Source organism: Amblyomma americanum, chromosome 4 (assembly GCF_052857255.1).
Source record: "Amblyomma americanum isolate KBUSLIRL-KWMA chromosome 4, ASM5285725v1, whole genome shotgun sequence".
NCBI lineage: Eukaryota > Metazoa > Arthropoda > Arachnida > Ixodida > Ixodidae > Amblyomma > Amblyomma americanum.
Window position 1 is genome coordinate 83,772,981 of NC_135500.1, and position 24,834 is coordinate 83,797,814.

The window sequence follows — 24,834 nt, forward strand, 5'->3', positions numbered from 1 at the left end:
CCTCGATTCACGAGGGGCGGAGCAGCTGAGGACCTCCATGTGCCTCTCTGAGTGCTCCTCAGAAGGAGTTTATGCAACAGCACGCAACAGCGACAAGGAAAAACAGCTGTCTATGGCCGATGTAAAACGCGCCTCCAAGTTAGCAAACGAACCGCTCGGCGTGTTCGCATCGTCAACGTGCCAAGACGCTGGGCTGCATATAAAGATTTTAAATATGCCTGACTTGCCAGTCGCTACACATCTGTCGTGACGGTGGTTCGGCGGTGACATTGACGCTGCCAACTCCTCGGCGCTAGGACTTTCTTGCCAGACCCGCCGCCTCAGTCCTCAAAAGCATCGCGCGCTGCGTAGGGTTGAGGTCGCTGAATGCAGACTGCAGTTTTTTGTGAGAAATGCTTAGTCGGCATAAGAAACGGGATTCATCATAATGTTGGTGTAAACGTAAACGAAGCGACGACGGCTTATAGAGGCCTTCGACGTCCGGCTGGGAGCAGTTTTCATTTCGGCTGCTGCTAGGCGGGAGTGCAGTGCTCGCTGCCAACAATCACGGAGCCCTCGTTTCCATTTCCGCCGCTTTACGTCACTTTTGTCCTATATCCTCAGCACAGAGTCCGCGAACTTGAATCGTAGCGGTGCGAAAAAGTTTTTCAAATTCGAACCCAAATCTTTTAGCTATAAATACACCTTTCGCTGCCGGACAATCGGCAACAAGACCACAAAATGCCGAACTATCCGATTTTGTTAACAAAAATACATTGGTAGCGTCCTCCTCAGTGTCGCCTTAAGACAAAACCTGTTCAAGTTCGGTCTGTGCCCAGAGTTACGTAATACGCTTTCCCTTCCTTCGATACATGAAGGGCGTATATTATATTCTTCGCTGTCGTTGTTTCTTTTTGCGTTAGCGAAAACCAACGCTTGTGTTTGAACTTCGTTTCTGTCACGTTGCCTACCGCGCGGAAGGGCGCTATTGTGAAGTGTCGACGAAGAAGCATATCACCTCGGGTATCGAGCTGAGCTCAGTGATCTCCAGCTTGTCAGCACTTCAGCGAAAAAAATCCTCAGCCGAAGCGCCGCTGCTGCTTCTTGTGGACACCTGCAGCGTTGCGTTTAGATCGGTGAGCGATGTTGCCATGGCTTGCTCAGCACAGTCTTCTCTTGCTGTGTGTCGCCGAGTAGCACTTAAAGGCTCTTAGAGCGTCAGCTATCCACATCTCGCTCCTCACATTTGCGTCCCTGTCGGTGTCTGCAGCAGGGACCTTGGCAGCGCTTCAATACAACGGCGCTGCGTTTTTATGCTTTGAAGGGAGCGCCTGCGGCGATGGCTAGCATAGCGACGTTTGTAGCGGTCCAAGGCGCTGTTGAGCTCGGCTGCGCCTGTCTAACGCCAGGCGCGATTTGGAAATCATCGCTTTGTTATGAATATTCTCTAACGCAGTAAATTTTCGCGAGAATGCTGATGAGAATCGGAAGTGTCTATATTGCCGACAGCCGCCAGAATAGCCTTTAGGTAGCGTTCTTAGATTGCCGGCTGCGGCAACGCCGGCAATGTCGCTTCATTGCCTGTGTGTAATCATGTGACCGGTGTCAGCCAAAAAGGTAAAACGACCGAAAATTTCACTGCGGGCTAATTTGCCGGCTGCCGACACAGTAGTATCGTCCACAGGAATACACGATCCGACAAGTAGCTAGCCTACTGGTTAGTATTATTGGAGACTCAGCGACCGCTGCACCAGGAAAATATTTTTGGGTCTTTTCAACCAAACCGAGCGCGATAATCTTCAGATTCCGCTAGATTGTACTATACATATGCATGAAATGCCGGCGAGACAATGTGGAAGGGGCGTGGTGCTCAACGCGAAGGGGGTTGAGTGCGTGCACTGGAAGATAGCGTACAGCGAACGCTCGAATATTTGCGTTACACACCCATAACCGTGCAGAGTTTTTACCTCAGTATGAACCAGCAAGTATTTCTCATCGAAAGTTCCTTCTTGTGACGCTTTTTGTTAACATTCAAGACAATATCATTGGCGCTTGGATCGAAGGTCGCGGAAATATTGTTACGCCGCGTTGTTGATAACTGTTGTCTATTGCTGATGAACGCGACCTCTCTTGCTTAACCTATTTACGCAGCGATAGCTACGTCCGACATTTTGCGTTAGTAGCGAGTTGGGCGGAATGCTTTGCAAATTCCGGTGTAGAATTTCAACTTCCGTACTCAACGGCAGAGTAAATGATTAGTTCACCGGTGCTCTGAAAAAAAAAAAATGGAGTAAACTAAAGAGCATATCGGCTCTCACTGACGGCGGTTGAAAATGGCTCCTTATGAACAAAAAGGGCCATCGGCGTGAGGATAATATTGATGTTGTTTATTGGGCTAAAAATATTAGTTAATACATCTGTGAGCGGACGCCTATTTTTAATAACCAGTGGTTGTGAATAATCCGCACAATGTAGGCTTGTGCTTGCGAGAGGCCTTTGGTGAGGAGCCTACATTCTTAATTGATTTTCTTCCCTTTAGAGCTCCTTAGAACGGACAGGGCTGTGATGCAGTTGCTGCCGACTCGCCAAAATTTGGGAACGTGGCTTATCGTTATACTTTACGCTTTAACTAACAACTGGTAGGCATGGAAATCAGAGTAATAAAGGGCGGATTTGCTTATTTAAAAGTTTAAGTAGCACGTGGCATATTTCTGGCAGGTTAAGATGCATGATTACGACAGCAACTGAAAGGGCATAGTCGGCATGCAGGTAAACAAGGCTGGCGCTGACGGGGCAAGAAGTCTTAGCCGGACGCACCATAAATTAGCTGAATTAGTGTGGCGAGCTGGACCACGTCCTAATACACCATAATCAAGATAACGGCGGAATGGAAAGGGACGATACAGGCACTTCCAGTTGGGTCGCCTACATCTCTTCCGCTGTTATCTGAATACCCAGTTAAGCCAACTTACGCATCTTACCACACAAACTGCGCTGATTTCTCGGTGCCTGTCGTGTGTGCCGTAAAAGACTTTTGACTCTGTCCGCAATCATGTAGTTATACCGGATGCCGACTTGCACAATCCACTTACCCAGTCTAGCTGAAGGTGTGTTAAGCGAAATTAATTGTCGCCTTCGGTTTTTCCTGCTTGGAAGGTTTCAACGCAAATTAATTGGTGCTGAATCAGGCCCATCATGCGACTTCCTCTCAGTACAGCCTTTTCAGTCTGTTATAAAATTCGTGAGGACTGACCTTGCGTGACTTGATATAAGCAAGCTGACACGCGATTGATTACTTTCTCCCCTATTTGCGCGAAATTCGTGAAGCCTTTGGAGGCGATATTCAAATTCGCCGATGAACAAGGAGAATAGGCAAGGTGTTTCTTACTACAGTTTCCTTCGATAACATCTTGTAAACGCCAATATTCTAAGATATCCTGCATTACTAATATGGAGGCCGCATGCCTGTTATAATTGGGGAATATTCATTCATTTGTTCAGAGAGTCGTCGGAGCCTTTAAAATTGCGTAAAAGCCTCGTTTAGATTGATACAAAACGTAAAAAAGCTCGCACGCTAAGTTTTCATTGCACGCTGCAGAACCCCAGGTTGTAGAAACTAATTCAGTGGTCTTCACTGTGTTCTGACTCAGTCTGTGATGTAGGCTTGGGACATGAAAAGTCTTTAATCATCTGTATCTCAACCACTGACTGTACTTTCCTCTGCTGCAAAGGTACTGACTGAATACGCAGATGACACAGCGAAAAGGCTCAAGGTGCTGTATGGACACGAATGACCTTTTTCATGCGCAGGTTTGGAGCTTCCTAGCGAGCGTGATGCACGGCGGTGGCTACTTCGACCCAGCGGGGAATCCCCAGATGTACGGCTTCAACCCTGCTGCTAATGCACGACCTACTTATGCCCAACCCTGTTTCGCACAACCATCTTACGCACAACCTGCTCCCACGAACGCCCCACCCGCGTACCCACCACCTGTTCCTGCACAACGCGCTTACTCACAACCGCCTGTCGCAAGCGCACAACCCGGTGACGCACAGCCTGCTGCCCCGAATGCTCAACCTGCTTCCTTAAACGCCCAACCTGCTTCTGCAAGCGCGCCGCCGACTCCTGCGAACGCACAACCGGTCTACACACAACCTTCTCCGCGACAGGCAACGCTTGGGCCGATGGCGGTCACAAAACGAGTTTACATACAACCCGCTCCCGGACAGGACACGCCTGGGACGATGACGGTCGCACCGGACTTCACGGAGAACCTGGTGGCCGCAGCTGAAGGTAGGAAATTACACATTTTGAGGCTGTGCCTGAAATCATGTGCGCCTGCTTCTGAACCAAGCATTAACTGTTTTCTGTTTCGCAACTGTCACTGTCACGTGAGGCTTGATTCCGTTCTTCGATACGCAGGATGATGTGAAAAACGAGCCGGGGTTGCCGTCTTGGCATGTCAGTAGAGGGCATTTGTGAACATGCCTCTAAGTAAATAGTCATTGCTGCATATTTTCGAGTGCTTCACTGTCCTAGCGCCCTACGATCGCAGTATCCTGAGTCAAGTTATGCTGCAAATATATTGCTTTAGTAGCGAGAAAAAAAGGTGGATATTGGTACCTTCGTTAGAAATTGAACTAAGCGCGTGCTGTTTTCTTTGTGCTTACTGACCCGGTGGTGACAATGAATTGGCCGCGGTTAAGCTTTAGTGGCCAAAAAGAGACGTGCAGGTTTTATTACAGAAAATTTATCCTAGAAAATTGATGAAAGGTTATAGTTTAGTGCGTGTGCTAACAAATAAGATTTGTATCTCTTCACTGCAGTACTTAGATTCTTGGTGTATTTTAAAGGGCTACAGACAAAATCGGAGCGGACACATAAGCTCCGCCTTAAGCGTATGGCACGGTAGTGTTATTGGGTTAATGCTCATATATGCGGAATTGGTCCTTCTCTTTTTATGTGCTTCGGAGTCCTCATATCATTCCTGGCGCTGTGCTGCAGCAGTTACTGAGCGATGCGCCACAGGCCTGCGATGGCAGGTGCTGCCTCCGGTGCGGCTTGTGCGACCAAGGTTGCTCATCCCGAACAGCTCCTCGCGACCGATCAATAATTTAACTGGCACGGTGGCCACTTTGCTCACAATCCAGTGGTAAAGTTGTGATGATGATGACGATGGCGTAACGTCACGGGACCTTCATGGCCCACCTACGTAGATTCTCCGGTTATTTTTCGCTCACAACACAGCCGCCTTCACGACGACGACACCGGATTTCTGCAGAACGCGAGCTTTAATGCTGTTGCGTGAAAACTTCGAACGCAAATAAATCATATGATTTGTCTCAAATGCCTTGCATACTATGTTTCATAAATCAGGTGAAACGCTGCGCAAGATACGGGAGTAGCCTCCATTGAAAAATAGAGAGGCGTGTTACTCCGCGCTTGTTTTGTGGCCGAGTGTTCTGAGGCTCGATAAGGCGACAGCATGTCGTGTGCAATAAGAGCGCATTTATTCAAGCTCATAGTGTACCATGTAATATTCCTGTAGGCAAGCAATTATATTTCGCTCACCACAAGGAACGCACGCTACTTTTTGATCGCGAATGTAGGCAGCTCGAACAATAGCTCTAGCTTTGCCAGCGTTGCACCTAATGTATGAAACGGAGCCTAGCAAGTCTCAGTCGCACGCGTTCAGTTGAACATAATTTCATACGATTTTGAATAATGCCCGTTCTGCATTTCCACCCCCATCGCGTGACGTCAAGTGCACTTGTCCAATAATTATGACGTCACCGAATCCAGTGGTTATCCACTGTAAAAACAACTCGTTGCCAGTGACGCTAGCGTTATTAGTATTGTGGTAGTCTGTTTTGGCCAGTCGATCGTAACGTCAAGTTGCACTTGAGCGCTGGCACTGACCTAGACCGAAACTGATGGTACAAAATCGTTCTTAATTATTCAAGCGGAGCACAGGTGTTTTGAGCTTATTTTCATGATTAATAGGCCAAAAACTTAGTGTCGGCGCCACTTTTATTTCTGTACTATAATTTTGTGCTCCACTGAATAACAGATTTCGTTTTGCGGAGCTTTGAGTACAATTCTACTCTTAATTCACCGCATCGCATCATTGCGTTGCTTTGCTCTCAGCAGCCTGACGAAGCGGCCGAGCACAGTAATAAACCTTTATTTTCTTCTCTTTCAGAAACAAAGTGGCAGGGGTAAGTAAAGTCGTGGACAGTAATGCTGAATGAACCACCGCAAGTACGCGCTTCTTTCAGGTCGTTCCAAAGTGATCGGCAGGTTTCCGATTTCTCGGAAAATTTCACAGACATCAGTGTCAGTTTTCATTAAACAGCGTTAATGTTTTGACTTAGCAGTAATGCATCGCGGAAAGTAAAAATGAGAGACAATATCCTTATCTGCAGTGCAGATGTATAAACTTATCAACATGATATTGCCGCATGCAAGAAGACGCCAAACATGACGAATAGGTCCATGAACGCGAGGCTGGAAGAGTAAGCTGGAACGCGCGGGGACTCTTGCTGGTTAACTAGTTAACCGTTTTACCTGTAAGCTCTCCTCGGGGTTCTACCGAGTCGTGACACTGGTGGAGGCGCTGGGTATGCATAGGACCCCTTCCAGTGGTCCACAGCGGGTCCCGGACATCGACAGGCCAGTCCATCGCGCTAGCCGGCGCCGTCTAGGCCTTGTCCCAGAGTACAAGCATCTATCGGGCGACTCTTCAAAAGTCAAAGTTCGCCAGGTCTCCCAAGCCATGGCACCTTCCACCCCTACGCCGGTGACTCTTCACAACCCTAAGGTGCCAGAGTGCTTCCGCGGGAACGCGTTTGAAGATGTGGAAGATTGGCTCGACAAGTTTGAACGAGTGGACAAGTTCAACCAGTCGAACGCTGACCAAAAGCTTTGCAACATTTATTTTGCCCATCCGGATAGTCTTAAAATTTGGTTTGGAAACCACGAGGCCAGCTTGTGCACATGGAATGACTTCCGCCGCCAGCTGGTGGACACTTTTGCCAGTACTAATCGAAGAGAGAATGCTCTGCGCCTGCTTGAAGTGCGCGTCCCGAAGCCGAATGAAAGCGTAGCTATGTTTGCGGAAGACATGGCTCGCCTTTTTCGCCGTGCCGACCCCGACGTGAGTGAGCAAAGGAAGCTACGACATCTCATGCGTTGTGTCAAGGATGAAGTGTTTGCCGGCTTGTTGCGCAACCCACCTCAAACCGCCAGTGAATTTGTCAAGGACGCTACAGCTATAGAACGGGCCCCCCAAGAGCGGTGCCGCCAGTACGACCGACCCTTCAAGGGTGTTCCGACGACTGTGGCGGCGCTCACTGCAACCGATAGGACCACTCTTCGAGAACTCATTCGAGAAATTGTCCTTGAGGAGCTGCAGCGAAGTACTTCTACGGGCGTTCAGTCACCCGAGGCCGTCGCAGCTGTTGTTAGAAAAGAGCTCCGGTACACCCTGTCACCATCGCCATCATACCACCGAATCTCACGCAGCTGACATCACGGCAACCATTTGCGAACCATGCCACGTGCCACAACCCGACAACAACACGGCCATCATTACTGCACCTTACTACGAGCCGCAACCAGCGAGATTTGCGGAATTCCTTCGTCGCCCGCCGCCAGACCACGCCTCACCGAGCTCACCGAGCCCTTAGTAGACGCGATTCTTTCAAGGGCCTCAGTGGGCACTTCCCGGCCGCACTCAACCGCGCCGAACTGACCTGTGGCGCTCTTATGACAGCCGACCACTCTGCTTCTTCTGCGGACAACCTGGTCATGTGTATCGGTACTGCCGCTACCGCCAAGAGGGGCAGGCCTTTCTGCCTGGTTCTACTCGCCGCCATTTCGACGCTGGCCGTGCCCAAATCGTGGACCCAGAGCCCTCGCCGGGGAACCTAACAGACGCAACCTTGCGAGGGGAGGTTGCAACCAGTCGAAAAGTTTCAAAGCCCTCACTACCGCCGCAACTACCGACCGCAACCCGTGATTCTGACGCCGCTGTTCACATTGACACTGCCGCACTACCACCGAAAATACCACCTACATTACCGCCAAAAATAATACACCAGATGAGCAGCCCCGACGACGAAACTGACAGCGCCGACCTTGCCGCAGTTCCGCCGCAAATGCCGAAAGAGACGAGCAACCCAGACGACGTTGTTAGCGCTGACCTCGCCGTTTGCATTGATGGGCTGGAGGTACACGCTCTGGTGGATACCGGGGCGGATTTTTCAATTATTAGCCAAAAACTGGCTGACGCGTTGCGGAAAGTAAAAACCAAATGGACTGGGCCAGTAATAAGAAGTGCTGGGGGTCAGCTACTGGCACCGACTGGGAGGTGCACTGCCCGGATAGGAATAGGAAACTCAGTGTTCGTTGGCAGCTTCGTTATTCTCTCTGACTGTTGCAAAGACCTCATCTTGGGCATGGACTTTATGCGCCTTCATGGGGCTGAAATCAGCTTTCGGGACAACGTCGTTGCCTTCACTAAAAATCATGAAGATCTGGGTTATGCGGAAGTACCACTGTTGCCCGTACGCGTCGCCAATGAGACGGTGACATTACCTCCGCGATCATGCTCCCTTGTTGAAGTGCGACGTGGCGCATACCGGCGATGGCGTCGTCGAACGGGCACTCACCCTGATACTCAGCCGAGCTGTTTCTATAGCTCGAGGATTAGCCAGTTTGGCCAATGGGCACACCGAAGTGCGGCTGACAAACTTCAGCGACGAGCGTCGGCAAATTCCGAAAGGCACAACGGTGGCCTTCTTCGATATCGTCCCAAGTGACCAAGACTATTTCGTGCTGCAACTGGAAGGATAAGTGAGAAAGGCGGCTGCAACCTTCCTCGATGTGAGCCCAAATTTGTCGTCTTCAGAACGGGAATGCAATTTGGATCTCATAGATCACTTTCGAGACTGTTTTGCTTCAGAATCGCGGGTCGGCCAAACACCTTTGACCAAACATCGCATTATCACGGATGACGCGATTCGCCCGATCCGACAAAATCCTTACCGTGTGGCTCCGAAAAAAGGCGACGCCATTCAGCGCCAGGTGGCCGAAATGCTTAGAGACGACGTTATCTAGCCGTCACAGAGTTCCTGGGCTTCCCCCTGGGTACTTGTTAAAAAAAAAGGACGGCAGCTCATTGTTTTGCATTGACTCACGCTCAATCAAGTGACGAAAAAAGACGTGTACCCTTTCCCTCACTTCGATGATTCCCTTGATCGGCTACGAAAAGCACGTTAATTCTGTTCAATGGATTTGAAAAGTGGATATTGGCAATTCGAAATAGATGACAGGGATCGGGAGAAGACAGCATTCGTCACTCCCGGTGGATTGTATGAGCTTAAGGTTCTTCATTTCGGTTTCTGCTCGGCACCAGCAACATTTCAGAGGCTGATGGACACTGTGCTCTCAGGACTCAAGTGGCAAACATTCCCGGAGTATCTTGACGACGTGATCGTGTTTTGGGTCACCTTCGAGGAGCATCTACGCCGTTTGCTAGCTGTCTTTCAGGCCCAGTATACGATCTGCGGCCCTCACACTAAACCCCGAGAATTGCCACTTCGGTTACGAGGAGCTGCAATTCTTAGGACACGTCGTTAGCTAAGAAGGTGTCCGGCCTGATCTCGAAAAGCTCGCCGCAGTCGCGAAGTTCCCAACACTTACGGACAAAAAGACGTTGCGGCGCTTCCTGCGGCTTTGCGCCTATTACCATCGATTTATTGCTGGCTTCTCACAAATTGCCTGGCCATTAACTTCACTGACACGCGACAACGCTGTCTTTCGCTGGGTGAATAAGAGCACGAAGCTTTTAATGAGCTCCAGAGACGTCTACAGACTCTACCTTTCCTGGCGCACTTTGATGGCGACGTCCCAACGCTGCTTCATACCGATGCGAGCAATGTGGGTATAGGCGCTGTATGTTTGAAGCGCCAGTATGGTGTGGAAAAAGTGATTGCTTATGCCAGCAGGACTCTGTCTAAAACAGAAGCGAACCACTCGGCAACAGAAAAAGAATGCCTTGAAGTGGTATGGGCGGTTAGGAAATTCCGCCCCTACTTGTACGCTCGCCCCTTTCAAGTCGTTAGCGACCATCACTATCTCTGTTGGCTGACGAACTTAAAGGACCCTTCAGGGAGATTCGCGTGTTTCAGTCTTCGGTTACAAAAGTTCGACATGACAGTTATTTACAAATCCGGAAAGAGGCATGCGGATGCTGACTGCCTTTCGCGAGCACCAGTCGGACCCTCCACAATGACCGATGAAGACACTGCTTTTTTAGGAGTCATAGATGACGCAACTCTTGCCCAACAGCAGAGAGAGGACCAGGAATTGCTCCCTCTTATTGGTTTCTTGGAGAAGCTAACTACGGATGTGCCTAAGATTTTCGCCCGCAGCCTCTCGTCATTCTTTCTTCGCAACGACGTAATTTACAAGAAGAACTTCCGTCCTGGGAGGAACAGTCATCTACTCGTCGTCCCAACAGCTCTTCGCACGGAAGTCTTGCAAGCGTGCCACGACGAGCCAACAGCCGGCCACCTAGGCTACACCCGCACGTTGGCTAGAGTACAGCGCGGGTACTACTGGCCGAAACTACCGGCGACAGTGAAGCACTATATACTGACGTGCGTAGACTGCCAACGTCGTAAATCAACCCCTGAAAAACCAGCCGGCCTACTCCACCCTCTTCAGGTGCCAAAGAAACCTTTCAAGCAAATTGGCATGGACCTCCTGGGACCATTTCCGACGTCTACTGCCGGAAATAAATGGATAATTGTCGCCAGCAATCATCTAACTCGCTAAGCGGAGAAGAATGCTCTGTCCAGAGGTGCCGCCGCCGAAGCAGCTCGGTTCTTCGTTGAGAACGTTGTCCTCAGGCATGGCGCTCCGGCACTCATTAGACGTTTTTAGCATGCCGTAGACGTACTACCGGAGACGTATACCGGTTTACTGGACGCCGGCTGCGCACGCGCAGTGGATCCCCCTCACCCCAACAAGTCCACTGCGCATGCGCAAGAGGGGTCCGGTAAACCGGTATACGTCTCCGGTAGTACGTCTCCGGTATGCTAAAAACGTCTATTATAACTGACCGAGGAACTGCCTTTACGGCCGAGCTTTTGGAAATAGTTCTCCGCCTCAGCGGTACCAGTCATCGTAAAACGACAGCCTATCACCCTCAAACCAATGGATTGACGGAACGCCTCAACAAGATAATGGCAGACATGTTCTGTATGCACGTCGACGTGGACCACAAGCATTGGGACGAAATTCTTCCCTACGTCACGTTCGCCTACAATACGGCACAACAAGACACCACTCGCATGACGCCTTTCAGCCTTCTTGATGGGCGACCAGTGACAACTATGCTGGATGTCATGCTGCTCCCGAATGCCGCCGGCGACGATGTCGATAACAACGCCGAGAATTTCGCACAGCGCGCTGAGGAAGCTCGCCAACTAGCGCGTGTGCGCATCAGAACTCAGCAGCAGTATGATTCACGACGCTACAATCTTCACTACAGACATGTCATGTGTGAACCTTGCGACAAAGTGTGGGTCTGGACGCCTATTCGCCGCCGTGGACTCTCCGAAAACATATTTCGGCGATACTTCGGGCCCTGTGTTGTGCTGAGACGTTTAACCGACGTAACGTATGAGGTGGTGCCAGACGGGTTATCCACATCTAAGCGATGCCAGCAACAAGTCGACGTCGTCCATGTTGTACGTATGAAGCCGTACTACTCGGACCGATCTTGACCTCCTACTTTCTTTTGTGACCATCGAGACGATGCTTCCTGAGGAGGGGGGCAAATGCCGCATGCAAGAAGACGCCATAGATGACGAATGGGTCTACGAGCGCGACGCTGGAAGAGGAAGAAGCTGGAACGTGCGGGGATTCTTGCTGGTTTACCAGTGAACCGTTTTATCTTTAAGCTCTCCTCGGGGTTCTACCGCGTCGTGACAATATGTGAATTAGTCAGCAACCACTCAATGTTAGCCGCAATCTAAAAGCATATAAATTTCAAAGTGAAATAAATTACCAAAGTATTGGCTCAAATCATTATTAAAAACATTTCTGACCCCCAGAGAACGACATTACACGCGAGTAGTGTCGTGATATCCGCAATTGCAAGCTATGCTAAGGAATTGAGTTTATCTTTAGCGATAATCGTGGCCTGTGCTTTGTATTTCTTCAGTCAGTGTCGCCGTGTAGGAGGATAAAGCTGCGCAAATTAGGACGCCAGATGGCCACATTTAGCGCCCCAGACTTGGCACGTACTGTTAAATTTCTTTATATCGCTAGCATCTTCAAATTCGGTTTACCCACACCTCAGTACCGTCACTTTGCCGAAAACTGGTGTAATCTGGTGGAGTAGTTGGAGGAGTAAAATGATGTAGTCATCTGGTGGAGTTATAGGTTGAGGACTTCGTGGCCATCAGGTAAATGCGTTTGGTCGGGGGAATGCATAACATCCTAGCTGCGGCTGTCAGTGAGAGTGAGAAGTATCGTCTCTGTCAAGCGTAAGCGGGCTGCATATTTTCTTCTCAGCGGAATACTAATGCCACCTGTCGAGCTCTAAATGAATGTAAACAGAGCCCTTGTCCTCGGCTTTCAAGACCTTTTGCCTTTAGAGAAGCCATGAGGGCTCCATTTGACGAATGAGAAGCAAACCGGCAAAGACGGTACGCATGTTCACCTGTTCACGAGTGTGCTCGACACGTTGTCACGTGACTTGTCACATGCAGTGCCACGGATCGGTGGTCACATTCTGTTTTCTTTTTGTGGTTATTGAAAAATCTGACGTGTCAGGCTCCCGAACTGCGGTTTGCCAATGTTTCACACCTTTCCTGTTATAAGCGCGAGATATGGTGAAGACAAAACTTTGAGACAAAACAGACAAAACAGAAATTGAGGTCGGTTGACCTCAAAGTCAACCGAAGTTGTCCTTCTGGTGTTTTCGCCGCGATAGGTTTGTTCTTAAAGTCAGAAAAAAAAACGATTCCATCCCAGCAGGAAATGTTATCGTTCATTGATACCAAGTGCACTGCAGTGAGCCGTTGAAATTTTTACCTGAAGTTAGCCATTGTAGCAACGTGGAAAAACTAAAGGTGCATGATTCCTAGCCAAGTAGAAACATTCCAATCCCCTTGAAAAATGAGCTCAGATTTACGTCTTTAGACTTGGAATGCAGATGCTCTAGCACACTTGCCTTGCTTTGCGTAAATGGCGCGCGCATTACGCAAAAACAAAAAGAAAACGTCTTGAATCTGGAGCCTCATTCTTTTCGCGATCTATCTTTCATGTCCAATCCATGCAGGCAGCGCAACGCGACAGCCATGTGGGTCACCCTGTGCGCCTTGCTAATCTTCCTCGCCAGTGTGTCGTTCATCGCGGTGCTGGTGCTATGGGGCGGTGAGCACTAGCGACTACGCTCACTGGGAGCGAGCGCCTTTGTTTTCATCTGAGGAAAAGAAGGAAGCGGTCTGCTTGCCCGCGTATAACTGCAGACCACCTTTTCAAATCTTCGCCTTTAGAAAAAAGTGCGCGAGTATGTAGTACGTCAAGTCATATAGGGACGAAAAACAGTAATCAAACGGGGGGAATGAAGACAAGCTGCGTTTACGCTGCTTTCTGCCGTGGTCTCGTTTGAATGCGACAGCATTTTGACTGTCATCCGAAAGGTTTCCGGTTTCCCCGTAGCGATACTCTCTGATTAGTCTAGAAGGTGGTATCGGATGCCAAATTTGAAAATGTGATTACTCCAATATTCTAGTACCTTCCATTGGATTGTGAGATAGGGCGGTTTATGGCGGTTTAACGTCCCAAAGCGACTCAGGCTATGTGGGACGCCGTAGTGAAGGGCTCCGGAAATTTTGACCACCTGGGGTTTTTTAACGTGCGTGGACATCGCACAATACACGGGCCTCTAGAATTTCGCCTCCGTCGAAATGCGACCGTCGTGGCCTGGTATCATACGAGAGTATACTAATATGACCAAGTAATCCCCCTTAATCCACCACTAATACCCACTAATCCACCTTAACGCACTTCTGTGGTGGGCCTACTTCGAAAATTTTGGGCGTCTTTTGGAAACTTGCAGCATGGGCCAATTTAAAATGCTGTCGCATTTTCATCAAGAATGTTGTTAAGAAGCTCCCCAAGTTTTCGCTGGAAGGGGAGAATGAAGCGTTCAGTTGATGGAAGACTCAAATGAAGCAGCTTTTTGAATAGCTCTTGCTACATAACTGCAGAAGCGAGAGCAGACTTGAGTTGAAGTAGACTTAAGCCACTGAGGTTCGCTTAGTCATTCCAGGAAGAAAGCAGCCCTGGAACAAGTTTGGCCTTTCTGGTTTGTTGGTATATATTCGAAAGAGTATTAGCATAAAAAATTATGACGGAAAGAGGAAGTCAATAAACGGCAAAAAGTGTTGCTCACACGGAATATTTTATTTTTTGTTTAGCGGTTTAGCCGCAAGATGCCGTTGGTTAAAACAGAAAGCATTGGTGGAAAAAACGGGGTACTGCCCAGTTCACGTATAGCATAAGCGGCCTGCGAAGCTTACGGTGTGCTGTGCGAGGTGTAGCGACCCTTTCTCGTTTGAACAGCTCCTCGCAGCACTTATTGTCCACATTTTGTAGAGAAGGGAAGGCTGAAATTTAAGGTTTTACGAAATCTAATCTGGTCGGGTAGTCACTTCTTGTCACAAAGCAAAGAGGAACGGCGAGCAAAGGTATCTGTTAAAAAGGTAGACAATCTTTTCGAGTTAAGGAAGCTTCCGCATGGAAGAGAAAACTTCTTTTTTCATGTTTGTGGGAACTACCGTGCCCGGCGTTTGTTTTGTTTTCTTACAAGAAGAGAAGGTATATTTACTATACCTGCTCACTATAGCTCCCGACAACAGTGGCACTTTCGGGAGCTAGCAGCTAGGCCATGATTTTAAACCACGCCGATGATGGTTTCATCCAGAGTTGAACGTAACACGTTACAAGTAATTGATTACTTATGATAATTTTTTATCTACGGAGTTCAAAATGCAATTATTACTTTTTGCGAAGGATTACGTTCTTGCCGTTCCAATAATTTTTGCAGTAAATAATTAATAGTAATCAGTCACTTTCTACTAAAAATTAATTTGTAACCATGAATACAACGTCCAGAACATGAATGTGGTAGCGCGGAGTTTTTCTTCGCGACAGAGAGACAATGATCGAGATGCAGAAAAGGCTCTCGCGTAAGAACGTCTGGACACGTAAGCCCGAGCGGCCTGCATTTGACCAGCGTCGTGTTCCGCGGTTCTATTGTGTTCAGGACGGTACAACAGAACTCAAATTCAGTGATCTTGAGCTTTGCTCCTTCAGAACGCGGAGAATAACAAAGCACGGCGATTTGTTAATGTACGAGGTAGTGCGGTAGTTATTGGCAACTCCGCCTTTCCCTCCAACGAATACACCGTCTTCAGTGACGCTTCTGACGGCACCACAAAAGAACGTGCAAAAAAATGCGGACGAAAACATAAAAACAAATTGCCTCTCACAATTCTGCAAATGCGCGCGCAGCTTCCGTGCCCGAGACCACGGAGGAGAGTGACGTGAGCGACAGTGCTGCCCCTGGAGCTCTTCCTCCCATGATGCTGGAGACGCTTGTGCCCGAGGTTCCGAGGACGGCGGTCACAACGACCACCCTGCTGCCCAATGGTCAGTTCAATTCTCTATGGCGGTAAACCAGTGTCCACTAGTAGAACATTTTAGCTTAACGTGTGCTGCTACCGTAGTGCCGCAGTCACTGTTACGTATGCAGTGTTGTAGGCGTTACCGAAAAAAAGTAACGAAATACGTTACTCGTTACGCAAAAAAAGGAACGCGTTACCGCCCTACGTTACCTACAAAAAAAGGGAACGCGTTATCGTTACTGTTACCGAAAAAAGTACCGCGCGTTACTTTTCCGTTACTTCATGGCCATTAATTTTAATTAGTCTTCGCCTTAAGAACTTACGATAACAATTTTATAAAGCTCACATTTCACATAGAACTTCTAGCCCAAAGAAGATTATATGCGAAATCCTGATTTAACGAGAATATTTTGCACAAACGTGCAGGAGCTTAGCAATGTAATAGTGGCCCAAAGTTGCATATATAGTTACATGTGATGGCTTCCAACTCTGTGACACATGGTGAAGCCATTTTCTGAATGTGACATTAAACACAAAATGACATTTCATCATCAATTATAACTTCACAAAGAAAAATCTCTGAACTCTAAAAAAATTTAGGGTATAATTCCGAAAAATGTGATGTTCTAAAACGCTCCGCATGCTTCCACTCTTCGGAGAGTTGTGTATGTGAGTGGTTTGGGAAGGGAAGGTAGGTGAAGGCAAGTGTGTGAACGCGTGTTCGTGCACGTGTTTTGTGCTTTATGGCTATTCTGTCTTTTTTTTGTTGGGTGCGTTATCAAGGACAGGTGTTTTCTGGCATGCATGCGATCCGCAACAAGGGTCGCCGAGAGCACCTGCACATTTTGTTTATTTACATTACTTTAGGTGCTCTGCGCTTTTTTTTTCTGAACAAGGAGGCGGAGTGGGTCGCAATTGGAATAAAAAGTAACTAGTAACGTGACACCTCACGTTACCAAAAATTACGTAAGTACATTACCCGTTACAATTCCGAAATGGTAACGAGCACGTTACTAAGTTACCGAAAAAAGTAACGCGTTGCCGGTGACGCCGTTACTTGTAACGCGCCGTTACTTCTAACGCGTCACCGCCAGCACTGTATGTATGGCATGGACATCGTATCTCCGAGAATGCCGATGAGAAGCCGTGCTCCACCGTCCCACGTCTTGCAAATAATTCTCTGTAGCTATCAAGCTGTGAACACTGTACGCGGCCTCCTCCTCCTCACCTATGTGTATGCGGTTTCATCCTTATCACCTGTGCTGTGTATACTCATCATCATGGCTTCCCACTGTTCTTTCGCGCACGCGAATTTCTCTTCAGGTTTCAATAAACCAGCATAGAAACAGCGCAAACGGGCGAAAGAAAAAAAGAACAAGGAAACAACGCAGACGAGCGCTGACTCCGTTTGTGCTATTCCAACCAATACGCAGGTTTACCTATTCGCCCTGTTTTCCATCCTACTACTGCAGTAAACCTGCTCGGTTGAGTTCTCCTTTACAACGTGTACAAGTGATCGAAAGTGAGCAATCCCCTTTTACCTCTTCACTGTGCGGCCTTCACAGACGGGGCATGACATGAGAAATTGACGTCCACCAGCCGCAGCTTTCCGAAACGCAGGCACTAGACTCATTCCGCAACTTGCAGGCCTCAAGAAATGGGAACTCAAATAACGCCGATTTTCGTTGTCATTAATCGACTCATCTTACCTCGCAGTTTTACAGTCGTGGGAAAACTGCCTATGATGCGCCCGAGAGACTCCTAAAGCAGCTCGATGCGGATGCTCCGAGAAGGGCTCTACAAGTGCTCCTTCGACTCGATCTACAAACTCGACTACAAAACGATTCAAGAGCGACCGATACTTTCTATGTCGATTATGGTCCTTTTACTCAGAACCATGATCGGTGGTTTCGGCTTCGCCTTTATGTGAGCGGCCGTCGCTGTGGTTGTACACGCCGAGCGGTATACCTGCTTAAAACTGCTTTTTTTTTTGGAAGCTAGGATTGTGGAGCTAGTGAGTGGTTTGCGGGTGGCGTAAGTGCTAGTCACGCTTGCTCTGATCGTGAATAAGCTCCTTGGTTATCTTGCTTAGTATGCAAATAGGCGCCAACGGTGCAAGTGTGAAATGTCATCCTTTCTTCTCATGTGATGTAAAAGTCGTTGTGTACCGTCATAACTCTTGCTGCAGCTTAACCATGTGTATTTCAGTACACGGGTGTCGCCATCTTGGATTGTGCGTAGGCCGGTGTATTGCGGCAGCGTCACCTCGTGCACAGCTGCAGCGATGGAAGTTCTTTTCCAACTGCGCCAAACTGCGCCAATATCAGACTGCTGCTTCATCTTGCTCCAAATAGGCAATTTAGCAACAAATCGTGCCACACCTGCGCCAAGGCAAGGTTAAGCAGAAAAATATGTGGACAGTTTGACACACACACATGGTGGTCGCTTTCACAACGCATTGCCCTAGTAGACTAGCTGCGCACTACACAGGCTGGGCTGTGTCAGAGACGGCGAAGCAGAATTTTTGAAACTAAGCATTGATATATGCTTTTTTTTCTGCGGCGCTGCAACATCACTTAAACTTATGAGCTGGTCATCTAATTTTTATAGTTGAGTTGAGTTGAGGTGTTTAATGCTACAGATGGGGTTAGCCTTGCTTTATCTGCTGGAAATTACTCCACCGTAGCGTCCCTTCTATATTAATAATGTCCTAAAACCTGTCGCATCTACCTCGCTATGCGCACAGTCTCTTATAATAGCACACATCCTCTCCCGCAGTCACCATCTTTGCACACAATCAATCCACACAGTCTACATCGCAGTCCACTCCAGAAGTCACCATCTGTGCGCATGTTCAGTCACAGTAGAACATAGGCACTTGCAGTGCCACAATCCATGCACACATTCACTCACAGTATAACGTAGTCCACTCCGGAAGACACCATGGATCTACGCACACATTCGATCACAGTAGGCCATAGTCCGTTCCTGCTGTCACCATTTAGAAACAAGATCCGTGTCCTGCAGAAATGTAAAAAGAAGGCGTGCAGCCTCTCTTCTGCACGTCTGGTTTTCACTCGGGTAGACAATGTCCTGAACTGTACTGTGACGGGTTCCTGTCTTCTTGAAGGAAGCGAACATCACATACCTTTCCGCGTTCTACTCGGGGCAGTGCATAATATAAGGTTCGATATCCCCGCACACACCACATAAAGAACAGAGCGGAGACGAAGCTATGTCCGTCTTATGCATCCAGGCAGGAGTGCGAGCAGAGGCCGTGCGAATTCGATGTAGTAGAGTCGCCTGGGTTCTTCTCAGTCCCTTGGTCACACATGGCTTGTGGGGAGCACTCCACAGGGTACTGAAATGATCGAGCACAGTTTCCTGTAGACAATTTTCTAATCTTGAGATACTTTTTTTTGATGGACTGCTTGAGAGAGATCTTTATGGGCGAGATTGTCTGCCACCTCATTACCGTTGACTCGTATGTGAGAAGGCACCCATTGGAAATATAGAGTAAAGCCTCTGCTGTGCAGATTCTGCACCAAGCGCAAATAGCGTATAGACAAGGCATCAGTAGGGAATCCGCGCTCTAACCTCTGAAGGGCAGATTTTGAATCAGTTATGATGACCACAGGTTGAGTCGGACAAGACCCTAACTTCCGTAAAGCCGCCTCAATAGCAACACTTTCAGCCGTTGTGGAGGATACAACAGAAATAAAGCGAACGGACCACTTACAGTCCAAAGAAGGAATGTAAAGAGCCGCTGCGCTAGTTTGTTTGACCTTGTCCACAGAACCATCCGTGAAACTTTCAAGATGGCGGGCATAATGTTTCCAAATGTTCAAGTACAAGCGAACGCGTTGCTGCCAACGGAGACCAGTGCTTTGCGCCCACATGGAGATATGTACCTTACAGTCGAGGGTCGGAAAGGACCAGAGGGGTTTCAACCGTTTCCTTTGCCTTCGGACATTAAGGCCTAACGAACTAAGAGTATTGAGTGCCAAGTAAGCCTTCGACTCATATCTGTTGCAGAGACGCTGGAGAAGAGATCGCCCATCTACCGTCTCTCCTAAGCGGCCAAGATGCATTAGTAGTTTCTGAGAAGCGACAAGGCTAAGAGGCTTCGATAGAGACTCATGAGGTACTGCCTCATTCGCGGCCGCCTGAGGAACTCCAATGGCTCTTCTTATGCATTTTCTGTGGACAACTTCGAGACGTTGAAGTAATGCCGAGGGGGAAATTAAATTTAATTGATACATTATGCGACTGACCACCAGCGCTTCATGAAGTATGACCATTGAAGAAGGATGGTTTCCCCATTGCTCACGTGCAGTTCTACGGATCACATTGAGACGCGAAGATATAGATGAAACAATCGCGTCTACAGCTTTTCGCCACTGTAGACGGGAGTCAATAATGACGCCCAGGAAACGCGTGTGGTTGAATTTACGGATGCTAGAGTGACCGAGGTCTATCTTCAACCGCGCTTGACGCCTTCCTACACCTGTTGAGCTATCAGGACTAATCGCTTGTGTTGATAGCCAGCAATCCAAATACAGATGTCGTCAGCATATATTGACATACGCACTAACCTGCAACTTTTTTTCAACGAATCGGGGAGGCCAGCCATTAGGACGTTAAAGAGCGTGGGAGAAAGAACACTGCCTTGTGGCACACGTCGTGATAGAACCCTTTCGATGCTTAACGTACTCCCTAACTGTACACGAACCGCGCGATCACTTATAAACTTGTAAATGAATCTTAACATATGGCCCTGTATGCCCATGCCTTGCAAACTATTAAGAATTGATCTCTGAAGCACAATGTCGCAAGCTTTCGCAACGTCAAGAAAAATGGCTAAGGTGGAAAGGCCGAAAGCTCTCTGGTGTTCAATGTGACTCACCAAGTATAAGACGCTATCTTGGGCACTAAGACCTCGGCGGAAGCCTGTCATACATGTTGGCAGCGCCTTGCTGTCCTCAAGCCACCACGATAAGCGTTTATTTACCAGCGTCTTCATCAACTTAGCTACACAGGAGGTGAATGACACAGGGCGATACGAGGCAAGGTCTGCCATGTCTTTGCCAGGCTTCAGTACTGGAACTACATGTGCCACCTTCCATGACGGAGGAACATCGCCAGTCTCCCAAACTCGATTGATGAATTTGAGGAGCTCCTTCCTTAGTTGCAAGGGCAGATTATTCAGCATTTGATTGGTGATGCCATCGGGACCTGGTGTACACCAGTGCCGCAGGTCACTAAGCGCAGTCTGAAGCTCACGAAGCGCGAACGGGACGTCTATGATAGACCTGGAGGAAGGAGGTGATATATATATATATATATATATATATATATATATATATATATATATATATATATATATATATATATATATATATATATATATATATATTCCAGAATTAGCACGTACGAGTGCGTCTGCAAATTCCCCTGTCAAGCACGCAATAGGTTTTGCTTGCATATTGCAAGAGCTTCAAAAGGCTTCGAAGGGCGAGATTTTCAGCAAGGCTGCCAATAACTCACCATATTCCCGTCATCGGTGAGAACACAGTCAAACAAGCGCAGAATGAGGCCCATTGCGACCTGTACAGCTTGTTCGTGTGCCGTCTAATGGCAGAATTCAGTCTATTGAAGGTCGTCTTCAGTTTCCTGTCGTCTTTCTTACGCACGAGTTGGCGCTCCGCCCTTCTTCGCGCTGCACAAGGGTTCCTGAGTTTTAAATCCAGGGCCGGAAAATGATCACGTAACTTGACAGCCGTAGTTGCTGCTAGCTTACTAGAAATCATTTTGTCAACAACATCACCAGAAACACGTTCTAGGTGCTCTCTGTCCTTGTCCCAGTTGACCACAGTGCTAATTTTAGGACCATGCACACGAAAGTCAGCAGCAAACAAAAATCGGATAGTGATCACTTCCCATGCGGTAAGGCGCTGTTGACCACCTCACGTGGACGTCAGGTGAATGCAGTGTCAGGTCTAGAGCTGTCATTGAGGCTGGAGGCCGGAAGATAGTGGGGCTTCTGTCATTGGCAACACACAGGTACAAACTGTCAATAACGTCTACGAGTTTGCGTCCACTGGAATCCGTGTTCCTGTCACCCCAGACGGCATACTGTGCGTTTAAATCACCGCAGATGATTCGAGGAGCTGGGCAGCGGTCGCAAAGCTGCTGTAGAAACAAATACAATGCTACCTTCTTCCGCGGGGACACGTACACGGATGCAATAGAAAGGGTTCGAGAGCCGAGCTGTATTCTCACAGCCGCTACCTCAATGTCATCCGTCCAAAGATCGGCAACGCTTAGAGAAACATGTGGAATTTCCCTTCTTATGTAAAGCGTGGCGCTTCCTGCAGGAAATGTCTTTATGCTGCAGTTTTTATGGGCGACATATCCAGTCAAACATCTCCCGCTTGGCAGGCCAGCTTCTGACAGGGCCAATACTGAAACACGTCTCTTTTTGAAGAATAGTTTTAGTTAAGCTAACCGACTTAAAACCCCAGCGCAGTTCCACTGCAATATAAACGGAACTTTTCGCTGCATATGAGATCCACAATGTTTAACCTCATCCATATTATATCACAAGGAAGTTCGCTGCGAAGGTGGCAATTAGGGACTCAAAAGGAAGCACCAGCTGTAGGATGTAGGATGTTCTTCAGGTTACCAGGCGCCACCGCTGGAACATGTGAACGACGCAGGGCCCCAAACAAAACATGAAGAAGGTCAGACATACCTTGATTTTTGAGCTCCTTATTTTGCGCAACGCACTCACAACATCGACAAAAGATGACGACGGGTACATACTCTAGGCCGCAGTAGTTGGTTTTTTTGTCACTTGTGCATATGAGAGTCCACCTTGCCGTCGAGTCTGGCTGTGATCCGGTCCCTCAGGAACATTGAAACTTTTTGCTGGAGGTCGAAAAACCGACTCGCGCGCAATGGACCTTGGTGTCTTGCTGGACTCAGGTCTCTTAGGGACATTGTTGGGTAACGCAACGTCAGAGTCCAACACTGGGAACTCGTCTTATTTAGGACAGGCGTCTCAGTCGGTTGGGTTTTGGGACCAGCAATAAAGGATATTCGACGGTGCAGTGCGCTCACACGGAAGGGGCAGCCTCCGAAGCTCGCTGGATGATCACCACCGCAATTGGCGCGAGCAAAATCGGACTTGCAGGTTTTAAAGTCATGGTCGCCTCCGCACCGCTTACAGCGTCGATCCTTTGTGCAAACTTTGGCCACGTGCCCAAACCGTTGGCATCTAAAACACCGTGGAGGAGCTTCAGTGAAGTCGGCAACTGCGTGTTTTGTTTATGCCAGATCAATTTTTTCGGGGCGCTCCGAGTTGGTAGCGAATGTCAAACACGATAGAGTTGGTAGGTTTCGCAGCCCATTCTTTTCCTGGAGACTCCACACGACGCACAAGTCGTTTCACGCGCAGAACACCTTGTGGTTTCAGATAATCAAGTAGGTCGCGTTCTGAATACCACTTTGGTACACACTTAATTACACAGGTGTTCTTCGTGTACTAATAGGGCAACCGCACGTTAACTTTGATGCCAAGAATCTGAGAGTTCTGCAGGAGTTTGTCAACCTGCTCTTCCGTCGAGACATCCAGCTGAAGAGCCCCGTGCATGGTGAACCGACTACGAATCGGAGCTGATCCCAGCAGTGATTGAATGGCCGTGAAAAGTAAGATGGGATTCTTCTCTCTTAAATCAACTCTTTTCTCTGTGGGCTCAACCACTACCAGGATCCCGACCGTTCGTTGCTTGCGATGCCTCACCAATTTGAAGCCCTCGTTGTCCACGTCAGCCATATCGGCCACTGACTCGTCACCGTCCACGATCGTTGACTCATCCCCACTAAGCGATGAGGTCTCGCTGGACGGGTGATCGTGTCCATGTTCTGGTCGCTCCACAGCCTGGGACGCCATCGCCGCCTCTTCCGAGCCAGCCTCCTTAGATTGGCGTGGTCCCTTTAGGCTTGCCGTCTCCGGAGCAGCCGTACTCTTCCCATAGGAACAGTAGCACCTTGAAGATGCTGCCATCCTCGAATACATTCAGATAAAACTAGGTAATTTAGGCAAAATTAGGTAAACAAACAGAGCTGAGGCGACAGTAGATCGAAGAACGTCTTCGACTTTCGCCAGTTAACTTCTTAACTACTGTGTTTAGGCTGTCGGCTGTAATAAACCGATGTCACTAGCAGTTGCGCGACGCCACCGCCGCCACGATGCATTATGGGAGTTGTGGTACCCCGACCGGCGAAGGCGTCGGTGCGTTGCATGGCGTACGCTCGAAAAGCAGTCCTGTTTCCTCACCACACGAATGTTTATTTGCATGAGTGCTGTATTTGTGCTACAAGTGCGTTCACCTGAGGGCCGTCATGTGCTCCGACAGCTACGCGAAGCACAGGACCAATTTTTCGTATTCTCGACAAGAAGAAAAGGTCCCCAGACTAGAGCGCAGAATTAAGCTGGTCATTGCAGTCAGCTGAAGCAGCCCTGCTCAGCATATTTAGCCGGCTCTTCTTTCTTAATAATCGCGCATTGACAAATGAAGAATCCTTAGATCTGAAGCTCGGAAAAGCAATTTATTTGCTATGCAGATTTAAGGAAATCCCTTAAACTGCCAACAAGGAGGCTATCGGATGCATCGTCGTTCTTCGTCGTCGAGCCGTATTTACAATGATTTCTGTCCGGTGTAAGGTTGCCGGGGGAGAACTGTTCGAAGCTTTATTGACATAGGCAGAAGTCCGTAATGCGTGTGCGTTGATGCGCGTATTTGTTCTCTATACGTCAAGTTCCATAGTAGCGATAATGCTTTCTCTATTTCATGCATTGAGAAAGCATGGCTACTGAAAGGGGATTTGTGGACAAATAGGTCAGGTGAAAGAGCTCACGGCGGGCGACACAAAACGGCGAGCAGGACGGCGGGCAGCGCCGACGGCCAGTCCAAACACCAAGCGATCTCGTGCAGCGCGGCGACACTTCGTCGTTCATCGGCGCTTTGTCTTCATCGGCGCTCCGTCAGTAATCTGCCTATGCGGCATCAGGCGCGGCTGTCATGGTTCGCTACACTATCTATAATACCGTGGAAACGGGGAACTCTTTCTGATATTTTG

General features: G+C 48.5%; 1 protein-coding gene and 1 long non-coding RNA gene across 2 annotated transcripts in view; both read left to right on the top strand.

Moving 5' to 3' along the window:
• The first annotated feature begins 947 nt into the window (after nt 1–947).
• LOC144130219 (uncharacterized) lies at nt 948–6,200 on the top strand. The gene is made up of 3 exons (XR_013314013.1): nt 948–1,115; nt 3,790–4,273; nt 6,183–6,200. It is a non-coding gene; the product is annotated as an uncharacterized LOC144130219 (long non-coding RNA).
• A 7,138-nt stretch (nt 6,201–13,338) lies between these two features.
• The window catches only part of LOC144128104 (uncharacterized), a 111,600-nt gene continuing 100,104 nt past the window's right edge, over nt 13,339–24,834 (top strand). The window contains exons 1-2 of the mRNA XM_077661185.1: nt 13,339–13,432; nt 15,578–15,715. Of these exons, the coding sequence (XP_077517311.1) occupies nt 13,357–13,432; nt 15,578–15,715 (214 nt within the window). The 5' untranslated portion in view covers nt 13,339–13,356. The remainder of the gene's footprint in view (nt 13,433–15,577; nt 15,716–24,834) is intronic.